The 13293-nt window shown below is 43.5% G+C and overlaps 1 protein-coding gene across 1 annotated transcript in view; it reads right to left on the bottom strand.

Moving 5' to 3' along the window:
• Positions 1-13044, bottom strand: part of septin8a (septin 8a) — a 32734-nt gene extending 19690 nt beyond the window's left edge. The window contains exons 1-4 of the mRNA XM_056595685.1: positions 12359-13044; positions 6268-6382; positions 4070-4265; positions 2064-2250 (exon numbers count right to left, since the gene is read on the bottom strand). Coding sequence (XP_056451660.1) covers positions 2064-2250; positions 4070-4265; positions 6268-6382; positions 12359-12388 — 528 coding nt within the window. The 5' untranslated portion in view covers positions 12389-13044. The remainder of the gene's footprint in view (positions 1-2063; positions 2251-4069; positions 4266-6267; positions 6383-12358) is intronic.
• Positions 13045-13293: the final 249 nt, after the last annotated feature.

Genomic DNA, 13293 nt, shown 5'->3' with positions numbered 1-13293 from the left:
TTCACTAAAAGCTGACGGAGGGTTATGGCATTTCTAACCAATTAAATTATTAACACCTGAAGCAACTTAATGTAAAATAAACGTAACTCTAAAACTGTGGACCTTGTGCTGATTGTTGGCCATGTTGAGCAAAAACAAATGTGCCACCACACAAGAATGCTGAGCAACAAACAGCGTCTGTGCACCATTGTAGCCCACTGTGCAGCAGGACGTAGGAGAGGCAACAAACAGCCAAACGATGACCTTCTCTCTCTCTCTCTCTCTACCTCTCTACTTCTCTACCTCTCTACCTCTACCTCTCTCTCTCTCTACCTCTCTCTCTCTCTACCTCTCTCTCTCCATCAGTTCCATCAGTTCCATACATCAACACCAGGGGAAATGTACTGTTAGTATACATTTGTCAATAGTACCGTTTATCATTATTACTACAGGCCAGGGCATCTGTAGGTTTGAACTAGTTCAATTTAAGATGTGTTAATACCTCTTAAAACAACATCTAGTACCAACTTCACGGACCAATGGCATAACGGTAAACGACAGTTCTCAACCTTAACTCAGCAGTGCTCCTTGTCTGGCAACTAAAGTATCCAGCATGCGTACCAAGCTATGCCTGTGGTCAACACAGCAAATAAATATCTACTTAGAAAGTTTGACATTTTGTGCTTTGAGGTTTATTATTTTCCTCCCACGACAGCTCTGAAAAACAAAAAACCAAAGCCCTAAAAAATATAAGACCAATGAAAATAAAATGCATTTAGAATACTTTTTAATGCCTTTGAAGGCTTTAACTTATCATTTTCGAGGGCCACATCTTTGCGGGTAGTACCCTGTATTGTCAATGCTATCCATGCATTATCATCAATGATGATAATGCACAAAGTCCAAATTTGAATCAAGTACTATTGCCATCAAGAAAAAATACTATAAGGACGCCCTCCAGCCGCACAGCTGACGGGAAACAATGTTCCTGGATTATTGTTCCAATACGTTTCTGGACGTGGCTTCTCTCTCTCTCCGCTACAAAACCAAACATGCACATGGCCGGTAAGAGATATTCAAAACCCTCCACACTCTAAAACCCGAATCCAAAAGTCTCTTCACGCATAGTTAAAAGTTATACATTTGACCATGAAAACAAAGCCAAAACAAGCAAAAAAAAAAAAAAAAATGTATATATATATATATATATATATATATATATATATATATATATATATATATATATATATATATACACATACATTCCAGTCGGTTGTTAATCCTGGCAAACAAGTGTTATTAAACCTTCATGAAACCCATAACAAAGGGATCCTGACGAATTCCTACATTCTCCAGACCGCCTCGCTTTATCTATTTTTCTTTATCTTCTTTTTTTTATATATATATTCTTTGGGGACACACTATCCACCATCCACATCCTGGCAAACAGATCAGCCCGCATCACAGCTCCAAGTGCAACAAACACGGCCTGCAGTGAGAGAGTGGAGGGAGCTTTCATCAACGTTAAAACCGCCCTTCCCAGACAATGGGAAAAACATTTGTGAAATGACTATGGTGAAATGTGTTTATATTTATGTGATGCAATGTGTTTATGTGTGTAATGAAATGTGTGCATGCATGTGTAATGAAATGTGTGTATGCATGTGTAATGTGTGTACATGCGTGCGTGTGTGTAATGAATGCATGTGTGTGTATAATGTTATGTATCCATGTGCGTGTGTGTAATGTAATGTAATGTATGTATGCATGTGTGAGATGACACACAGACTGGACCCCGGGAGGCGTACTCGCCCAGTACAGGACACAGATCAAACCGTACAGCCCGAGTAGCAAAGGAGAGCGCATTCGGTTGCTAGGCTACCAAAATATACAGGATTTTCCATAGACATCTTTGGTTGTTTCTAAGAAAACACAGGGCATAAGATTGGACCTGTGAGAGTTTCAATAACCAAGAGTTCAACCCGATGGGACGTTTTCACACGGCTGCTCTGAGGAAACGCCGGGAGTTCAAAGTGCACATACACACACTGTGTGTGTCTGTGTCTGTGTGTCTGTGTGTGTACCTTGCTGTCCAGCTTCTTCATGGTGACCAGGTCCAGGGACTTGAGGGAGTGGCCCGTGGGGGCGATGAAGTAGAGGCAGATGTGGATGCGCGTGTCGTGGTAGTTGAAGAGCGATCGCTTGATCTTCAGCTCCTCCTGCAGATAGTTCTCGAACTGGGTGTCGATGTAGTCCACGATGGGCTTGTAGCTGTGTGCGAGAGGCAGGCGCTCGGTCGGTCATAGCGTAAAAGATAAATGGACTGCATTTATACAGCGCTTTTCTAACCAGTGGCCACTCAAAGCACTTTACAATATTTCCCACCCATTCTTGCACTCATTCACACAGTCAACCACGCAGGGCGACAGCGAGCTCATCCGGAGCAGTCAGGGTGAGGCGTCTTGCTCAGGGACACCTCGACACTCTAGCAACCTTGCGGGTATCGAGCCAACCTACTCTACCTCCTGAGCCACGGGCCGCCCAAGAGCGAGGATGTAGCGCTGGGGAACACATAGGCCGCAGAGCCATGTCGTCTGACTGGTCTTCCCTCAGTGTTGTTGAACACGCGGTTGGGAGGAATGAACGCATAATGGAGCACGAGAGAAACGACAACAAATGATGAGTGAGGAGAGTGATGCTTTAAAAAGGGGAGTATTTGAGTTGATGCAGAGACACCACAGCCCGTTTGTTTTTGTTGAGGGACGTTTCCTGATCCTTTCTCTCCCCCAGAGACTCTGCACACATTCCACAGGCCCACAGCAACCAGTAAAAAAAAAAAAAAACTTTAATATTAAATGAGTTTATAGGCAAGTTTTAATTCCTATTTCATAACCTAACTAAACTTGCGGCAAGCTTTTGACTTTAAAGTCTTTAAAGTCTCTTGTCCGAAATGCATGTTTATTTGGACTGGTGGCTGTTCATTAACAAAAGGCACACAATAATAAAACATTGATAAACTTTAACATCTAGCCATTAATGTTATATATGTGGGAATATTGGTATTTTCAGACAATTCTAGGCCAACTATTACAGTTTTCACTATAAACTGAAGTGCAAATCTTTGCATTGGAACACATTTTTTTTGCCCAACCTTTCGAGGGGAAGTTCAGGATTACTTTACAAAGCGGTAGCCATTTTGTCCCCCTTTTCTCGTAATGACTTATGAGCGTCTGCGCTGGAGGCTGGAGGCTGAGGCACAGGGCGACGAGAGGGCGTGAGAGACCAGCTGGGTCGCCCCGAGAGAGCTGAGAACATTCGGAGACAGTCCCAGGCCTTCAGCTCAGGCCAAGCATTCCAGCCCGGAGCCTGGGACACCACAGCGCCTCATCCAACCCATTTAGAGAGATAGAATAATGAAGGAATGAAGAAAGACACACCTCCCCACGGCCGTACCACTGGAGTCCATGTTTGGCTTTCAATTCCCGATTGCATTGGGAACCACCACAATGGTGCCGGGTCTGCCGGGTTTCACAAGACGATACAATTAAATGGTGCTGTGTGTCAGATTTAAGAGATGCTATTTGAGTCTAATTTCTAAGAAATCCCATAGCCATCCGACAGCTATGCGAGATAAGCTGTGAGAATATCTGCTCTGGTTGACTGCGCCTGCAGTCTTTCTGGCCGCTCCCCGCTCCTTTCTGACCAATAATGGCCTCAGTTCCCTGATTAGTTAATTTGTATCACAGATGCATGAAATGCTACACTTCTCAATGGCGGGAAACGTAGGGAGGGACGGAGTTGAGAAGGAGGGAACATGTTTTGGTTGATTCAAATGATTGAAAAAGATTCAAAATCCTGCTCTCTACTGCTCTCGACAACTCTCAGATCTAAGCTCCCAGGCACTTTGAATCAGTTTCTCTTCAGTGCAGGATAGTGCAATGGGTTACAGGGTTCGATCCCCGTCGTCCACAGCCCACCTAATGAGCTTTGGATGGAAAGCGATCAACCTAATGGCATAATAGTGATTGGAAACAGTCAACAGCATCATCATAACCCATTATAATAATGGTATTCAAGGCAGGGTCCTCACCTGTCCTCTTTGTTGATCTGGTCACCGAAGCCCACCGTGTCTACAATGGTGAGCTTGAGGTGCACGTTGCTCTCCTGCAGGTCGTAGGTTCGCGGCCGGAGGTAGACGCTGTTCTGGTAGTGGCTGGCCTCCTCGTTCTCGAACATGGTGTTGAACAGTGTGTTCATCAGCGTGGACTTGCCGATGCCCGTCTCGCCTGTGTACCAGAGTGGGAGACGCAGGATTAGGGGGTTATTTATGCAACAAGTGTACTTCGATGAAGTACAGGCCTCGACATTAACGGTTGCCCGCTTGCCCGGGGGCAGGTGAACTCTGTGATCGGGCAGCTTAAATGTGACATGTAGTTTTTTTTAGAAAATACACTAAATAGGCCTACGAAATAAACATCCGCCTTCATCGCGGGAGCGGAACTTCCTACAGCGCTGTGCATCAGTTTTCGGTAAAACAGGAGAATAAGAATCAGAACAATAATTTGGGTTCAGTCACTTCCGTACAGCCAACCGCCACATACGGAATAGAAGAAAAAGTCACTTTCTTTATATTCCTTCAACCTCCGAAAACTGGCCAAGTGCAAGGTTAATGCAACGGAAATAAATAAATAAAGGAAGTTTCTGTGGGTCCGTCTTGACAGTGGGTAAAAGTTAACCGATTGCGGTTTTGGCTGCCCCGCACGGATTCATCAATACAATTTCACTACATTACAGGTGTAGTATGTTGAGGACAGTTTAGGACACAGTATCGACAAAAAATATGTTGCTATCGATATCTGTGCGAGAACAGCACAGGATCCGGCTGCTATCTGTTTTAGGGTCTCGAAATTACAGCCCACAGACTTCACGTGGAATTGTTTCAGGAAAGAAATCACCACAAATCAATAAAAATACATTTTGTCATTCTGATTGCAAGTAGTTGCCGATGGGGGGCTGTTACTTACGGCAGGTGATTATTTGATAATAATTTTGGATTATAGCGAATCAGGATGCAATTAATAGTTTGAAACATACACCAAAAATCAATAAAAATAAATGTTGTCATTCTGATTGCTGTAGCAGGCCCTATATGAATATAAGAATTAATTAATTTTGAGGCCCTAGTTTCTTCTGTTGGGCTAGCTGGTTTGACAGCTTTGCAGGCCCTTTCGGCAAGTGCCTTAAAAAGCTTAATGTCAAGGCCTGAAGTATCTTAATTACTTAGTAGAGATTCACCTCCGTCAATATACAGCAATTTTTGCAATCGGTTAGGATGATTAGAAACCTATTATATTTCAATCCAACATTTTCCACTTTGAAATTGAAATTCCAAATGACAATGTATAAAAACAAGGCGGTTTTATCTACCTTTGTTTATCAGAGCCACTGCTCATTGATCTACACAGTGTTCTGCATCATTGATCCCTCATGGTTATGGATTTTAATTATGTCTGTTATGCAAGTGCCAGAGCTACCCCGTTGAATTTAAAGACAGACAAATAAAAAATGAAAGAACAAGACAGATGAGAGAGGGATACGAAACAGATAGAATGAGGAAGTATGAGGGATGACGGTCAGGAGGGGAAGCGAGCGAGCTAGTCACTGGATCGGGAAGGGGGGGGGGGGGGGGGGGTCATTCATCAATTTATAGACAAGTGTGTTTATTGCTCCAACAGCACTGGAGGGCCTGCAGCACACGTTTGTTTCATGTCGACGTCGTACAAAACAACGCTGCAGTTCTGGGGGGGCTCGCTAATGACGGTTTGAAGGGAGAAGCGCCATGAAGGTATTTATAGTCATGAGGTTCAGACCAGCCTTTGTTGATGTTTAGCGTGACATTCCTTTTGAGCAATCACTACAGCACAGTACATAGTACAGGCAGTGTTATTCAGATTACACAGGGCGGGTCCCCATCACTGACAGATGATACAAATCTGATCATCATTGAATCAAAAATACATTTTGCATCCATTGAAGGGTATAGGATATCTCTTAACGGGGAGGTAATCACACACACACACACACACACACACACACACACACACACACACACACACACACACACACACACACACACACACACACACACACACACACACACACACACACACACACACACACACACACAATTCTAGTGTCATATGGCTTAACAAAGCATTTCCTGGTTATTGGGTTTCCATCAGTCTTATGATCTTATTACAGACACCTTGTTTTACCGTGGTCACTTACCTACGCACAGGATGTTGAAGCAGAAACCCTGTGTGACCGATTTACTGACCAGCTGGTCGGGCAGGCTGTCGAACCCAACATGGCCCCCCAGGTTGAGGTTGCGCTTCTCCTCATTCTAGGTGGAGAAGACAGACAGAGGACAGCTGTTAGATCAGGTTGAGGCATAACAAACCTTCACCCATCCTGTTGTTGGATTGGGTGCTAGAGGTGCTGGGGGGCCTGACTGGGGGAGATGGAGCCACGAGCATCTCGGCCCAAACATTGACATTCCAACGCTAACGCACGTCAAAGCACTCACACATATCCCACACATGTTGAACACCTCCGCCCAACCCTGCGTGCTTCTGATTCATCAGAGTATTCACAGGTTTCCAAAATAGTCTTAGTGGGTTTATGCTGGCTTCAAGTGTGATGCTTCAACATAACAAATTAACCTGATCGTGTGCGAGTTTGACTCTACGTCTCTTCCTGTTTCACCAGTGGAATGTGGCCGGGGGTGTTCCCCACACTGAGCTGCTTCAGAGAATGAAACGTGGAAATATTTTTTAAATAATATATATAATATCATTACATATCATTTCCCAAAATGTAAGCCCATGTAGAAAGGCTTTTCCCCAGATTCACCAAACTTTAGAGAAATATTAACAAACAAAATGGAAATGTATTATGGACTACTTTGTCAAAATACATACTTCCAACAAAAAAAAAAATCTGACATCAGCCAAACACATTCCACCCTGAAACACTGAGCTGCTCTTAAAAACCAATAAAACACTCAAGGATCCTCTTTTTGTTCTTCACAAACTTGGTTCCCTTATCTGATGATCCATGACTGGAGGGAGAGATGAGCTCAGACACCGGGGAGCAGGAAGAGAGGCCGAGTGTGAAGCAGCAGCTGCTGCAGCCATTGCCAGTGAGGGTGCTGCTGCATACCTGAAGGCTGATGTCAGTGGAGGCAGGCCGCCCCAGAGCTGCATTAGAGAGCAATGGCTAGACAGACACGAGCTAGCGCTCCCCGGTCTCTTTTGAAGTGTAAGCAGAGGAATACAATTAAATGGATAATTTTTCCAGCTGATGCCCTTTTTAGGGGACGTTTTACATGCATTACCTTCCAAACTTTCGGTATATTCTGGCTAAAGTTGTTAGAATGGTCATTAGGCAGACAACAATGGCCATTAAGCAGACTACTTTTTTTTTTTTACTTCAGCAGATCACCGGGCGGGCACCAATAACGGATCTTTTGGAATAAATACTGAATGAACAGCACTCTGAAAACATCTGCATGGATGTATTCTGTTGGTAGCAGAGTCTGAGCCATTCGCGTGATAATCCACTTCCTCGGTTAGAGACACGTTGAAGTGAACATGACGTGAAACCAGCATAGTTTCTTCTCGCATGACATTCATTTTCACACGTTCTTCGATCGTTTGACACGGGATCTTAGCAGGCCAGCAAACCCGACACAGTGTAGTCGTGGTCAAAGGGTCACGGTCGACTGTGGAAAGCACCCCGGCAGTGAAATGACACACGAAACGCCAGCAGCTTCTGTTCAGACAATAGATTTTATCCTTGTAAAATCAACTATTCTATGTATAAGAAGACCCACCGACATCTTGTTGTGAATGTGACACAATCAAGGACCTGATTGATGCATCACTGTAACCATCCAAAATAATTGTGAGATGTTGATAAATATGTGTAGGGCCATAGAAAGGCAGTCTAAACCTAGCTGCCCTGGTTATCCTTATGGTTCAGACATTACTGCGCACACACACAAACACACCCACACCCATACACACACACACACACACACTATAAATATAAACAAGCACAGATACATTTCTTCCTGTTTTAATATCCATCCATCTATCCAGCTGCTGGCCTTTCAGTTCCTGCCTAACCTTTGAACTGTGCTTCTAGTGTTATATGGCTGAACAAAGCATTTCCTGGTTGTTCGGTTTTCATCACAGTCTTATGGTCTTATTAAGCCATTTGGAGCAGAGAGGGACAAACAAACAAAACTCTATTCTATATCTATTGGTATTTGGTATAATGTGACAATTAATTTTGATTGCAAATATACCTAGCCCTTAAATAGGGACAGTCCCACATCCAAAAACAGGCCAACACAATTTGTCGTAAAGACATGATAACAAACCGGCGTGCTCACATAACAGCCATCGAGTTCCACACACGATTGAGTCAGCAACAGAGCCTGGTGAGTCTGAAGCCACGGTCGAAATGTGACGTGAACTGACATTGTCCAGAGGCAGAAATCCATATCTAGTGCGAGCGTCATCACAGCCCCAGTGTCAATTCACTTCAAGTCAATGAGCGTTAATAGCCCCACATGGCGGGCCCAGTGCGCTGCTTGAGCACAGCAATACATTGCACATTAAGAGCAGCAATAACAACAGCAAACAGGCCTAAGAGTTGAGCCAGTCCTTCCCCTACCGTCTCCCTTTTCATTTGCCACTACATTTCATTCATGGCTTTGTGTTGTCCTTCGTATCTCTTGACCATCATATTGGCTTGTTTTTAAATGGCCAAACATATAAGAGTAAAAAAAACCTTGTGCAATGATTTGCCATTTCCAATGAGTGAAGCTGCTGGTAGATGAAACGTTTTTGCATGGAATAGCTTGGCTGCAAAACAACCCAATATATTTTGTATCCAGAGAGCAAATCATTCTTCTTACACTACCTCGAACATTAAACAATACAGGTTGTGACAGGTTCTCAATAACACTAAGCCAAAGCTCAAAAGGTAAATAAGCCCTCCATCTCCCCATCAGACAGCAGTTAGCCAGAAGTATAGATACTGGCTCTGCAGATGGTCGCTATTTAGTCATCCATGAAGAGACGAAAGATGAAAAAAAAAATCTGTCTCCATTTATACATCACACGCGCATGCACATACGCACACACACACACACTCGTGCAATCCGTCACCCGAACCAAACCGGGAGAACAAGAAAGCCGTCATCAACAGAAGAGGACGCCCGGTTTTCCCTAGAGAACAGCAGTGAACTCATCCGTCATGAGCCTTTCTAACACACAGCTCGTCCTTTACACCTGAGTCAGGGAGGACAGGGAGGGAGTCCGCACGCAGGCCGACTCACCGCCTGAGGACACAACGGGGACACGCCTTGTTTACGCCAATAAGGTGTGGCTTCAAACCGTAAATGTCATGAGGTATAAGGTCTGATAAAAAAGCTTTCTAGGTTAACAAAAAATTATAAAGAACTAGGTCAGTTGCTGCCAAGCATGTAATGATCACTGCCTAGCGCTACTGTAGTGTTTTTTTCTGTTGGGTTACTGTGTGGTCGCATTCACCCCGTTGCGACTCCCGAACGGGACAATACAATAATATTGAGCTGAACTTGGCCTGAGTGAATGTGTATTGGTGGGAACACCACTTTTAAAACTTAGATACAAGGAAAGCCAATGGGTGATTTTAGTGTCAAAGAGACAGATAGTTAGTTAAAAGATATATGTTGAAAATTAAGTCAATACAGTCACCCACTTCAGGTCTATTTATAATAATTATAGTTTTGTTCTTTAGCATTGACCTACTGACTAAAACGCCCTGGCCCTTACAGAGCCAGGCCGTAGGAACAGGAACCCTGATGCTATGTATGATTGTCATGCTAGGGGCATGTCCATTGTGTCATCATGGCCTTGCTTTGTAGAACATTGCGGAACAATTATTCTATCGTAACATAATAATGATATTCTAAATATACCAAGTAGGTTTTCTTGAGCAAATCTTTGTTCTGTGGTAAAATAATTCGATTTGAAGGAGATGCAACTAAATAAAGTCAGTTTTGCGTCCCTCCCCGTCCCCTCACTGATTAATGATCAACTTTCATACACATTCTTTGCCTAATTTGTAAATGAAACGAGTAAATATTGACCCAAACACATGAAATTAGAAGTCGAAATTTCAGTTCATCAGTTAGGCTAAAGGAATAAAAAGATATTCTGATGCTTCATAGATCAATGTCACAGGCCTGGGCCTATAATCAGTTTCAATTAATTAGAAAAACATCACTTTTAATGCATCACCTTTACAAAAGTACCATGTTCAGCGTATATTCATAGTTTGAATTTCTCACCTTCCAGCAGTTTGATGTTACTAATTTGGCTGGCGTTATGGTGCGCATGCAATGTTCTCAGGGGTCACTGAGCATGTTACATGCTAGAGGAGCCAGTGGCTGTGTAATTATATAACCATAGCCCCCATCTCTCGCTCTGTAAACATTGAGGTATCTCTGCCTCCATCTTTCTCTATTTGTAAACCACTGTGTGTACATTGACCGTCTCTCTCCTGTCCTGCCCCAAAAGTATTTACTCTAAGCCCCGCTGGCTGACAACAACCATGACCTGATATAATTGACGGTGGGACAGCACTCAACCAACCGAACATCCTCATTGACTGCTCAACACAATCAACCGGTGCCCTGAAGGGACGAAGCTAGGGCTCATTTTGTTTTTCACCCATTGTTTTCTTTCTTCATCCTTAGGTCTGCAAAATGCATCATTCAGCTGTATTTCATAAAAAAAACATCACGCATGATTGTTAAATGAAATAATTACATTGATGTAAATATTGGTTGAAGGTTTTTCAGGCAACAATTAAAGCAGTAGACAACAAGACAACAAGAAAAAGCTTGACGTCTTGCCTTGAAGTATTGAAGTCAACCATATGCTAGACAGATATTTGCAAGCAGTATCAGGAGAAAAACACCATTTTGTTAAATTAGGCTCCGTTTCCACAGATCTCTGTATAGCTGGTTCCACTTCATTCACAACATTCCACTTCACATGCAGACTCCTAATCTTCTCCGAGTCTGCACGTAACCAATCCCTGCATCAATACGTTACCATTGTATGATCTTTCTACATTCCCAGTCCTGGAAGACTTCCTTATACCCAGTGATGTAGTTTACTGGTGTTTGCACATAATCCTTTTGTGTCAGTGGATGAGTGTTTAGCAACACCCACAGCTGTATATCTGTTTTGTCCCGACCAGGTGAGCGCATATAAACTGCAACCAACCCCGTCTCCAACCGTTCCCACAGCCGAACAAATCCACAAGTTTAGATTTTGTGTTCACTCACCACTGTGAATGCTCAAAAACGTAGAGACTGAGGCACATAGTAAGAATGTAGTATGATAATGTTAATGTTAGAATTCTGTACAATGTCAACAATTAACCTGGGGCCAAAGCAAACCGGCTTAATCCTTTGAGGATACATTATGTAAGCAAGTATGTATACATAAACAACTATGTCTGTCTGTCTGTCTGTCTGTCTGTCTGTCTGTCTGTCTGTCTGTATGTATGTATGTATGAGAGATATTCAAACTAGCAAACGACAAGCTTCGGAATATTAATTCACACAATCATATCGTGTAACGTGTTCCTCATTATGTCATAGTAGCTGGATATCCCAATGCCCACACTTGTAAAGGCCAACTGCATTCTAGTTCTACAAGTGACTGGTGATATATCAACTGAATGATGTGCAGGCATACACGCTTGCTGTTCATGCTGTCAGTAGATCGTGCTAAATACCATACGTATTGTCAATTCATTACAAGGGATTAATGATTGGAGCCCATGAAATGTCACCTTCTCTTCTACGGGAAGTTGTAACAAAACCACAGAACCTCACACCGTTTGCGTGTGCACAGTCAAACTAATAAGTGTCTGATGAGAGCATTGCCATTCAAAGCATGAATGGCAACATGAACGGAAAGGCTATGGGACAGTATACACACAGTATGTAAAGCTCCCACGATCACAGCGTTAACATACAATGCATGGCAAATCTGCCACGCATCCAGAACATTGACTCAGTGATGCGAGGGACTGATATTTGCCAACAAAAATATGAAAATTCTTCTTCTGAAGGAGCACAAACCAATGATTACAGGATCTGCTCACTCCATTCACAGCAGATTAAGCCGCGCTACGAACCCCTCTTCCACACCGTTCATCAATAACTACCAGGTATTCCAATGTACTACCGTATCACGCCGCAGAAAACGACCTTAAAAAGGAGAAACACGCAGTGATGATTACTTACTGAGAATATGTCAACGTCCGTGGCAGCCATGGTGCGGAATGTATTGTGTTGCTGTTAAGCCGAACAGGGCGAAGGGAGCAGCCCACGTCTCACTCTCTGGGTTTCCTAGAGCTACTAGAGGAGGCTCGCTGCTGACAGGGAGTAGGTGGGTACGGCCGCTGGCTCCAATATGGCGGCTCGCTGCTGACAGGGAGGAGAAGGGTACGGCCACTGGCTCCAATATGGCGGGTCGCTGCTTACAGGGAGGAGGAGGGTACTGCTGCTGGCTCTAATATGGCGACTTCCTGAACTACTAGAGGAGTCTCGCTGCTGACAGGGAGGAGAAGGGTACAGCCGCTGGCTCCAACATGGCGTCTTCCTGGAAATTCCCATCGGGTGGAGGAATGTCACGCTCCTCCCTCTGCAGGCCAGGGCAAGATTCACGGACGGCACACCTGAGCGCTGACGTTAAAAGATGCACGAAGAGCGCTAAACTACTGGATTGTAAACATTGCGATGCTATGTTTTTTGTGATGAGCAGTTCCTTCACTCGTTCGAAAAAATAATCTACACAGTCTTGTACTTCTTGATTGGCATGGTTCCAGGCTTAGAACTCTTTATATAACGATTTTAAGAAAAGTCGAAGGAAAAGATGAATGGGAAATTTACTTCCGGAACCAAAGCCAACCAAAATTGGGCGGTCCCTGTTACTCGCTGCTGGGATTTGTAGTTGAATTTTAACCACAGCAACTGCTTTGTGTCACCATCGTTAAACCCTTTACACCTATAAGCCAATAAGTAAAGTGAGCAAAACAAACGCCAGGGAAAATATAAATTGTTTTACTCATACACACAATGTATTGTTTTAAGAACATCCCAATATACACGGTTATATCCGTATACATTGGATTTACTGTTTATTTTTGAGAAACATGATAATATACAATATTAGGGAG

This window comes from Gadus chalcogrammus, chromosome 7 (genome assembly GCF_026213295.1).
Source record: "Gadus chalcogrammus isolate NIFS_2021 chromosome 7, NIFS_Gcha_1.0, whole genome shotgun sequence".
Classification (NCBI taxonomy): Eukaryota; Metazoa; Chordata; class Actinopteri; order Gadiformes; family Gadidae; genus Gadus; species Gadus chalcogrammus.
This window is presented reverse-complemented; position numbering and strand designations above follow the sequence as displayed.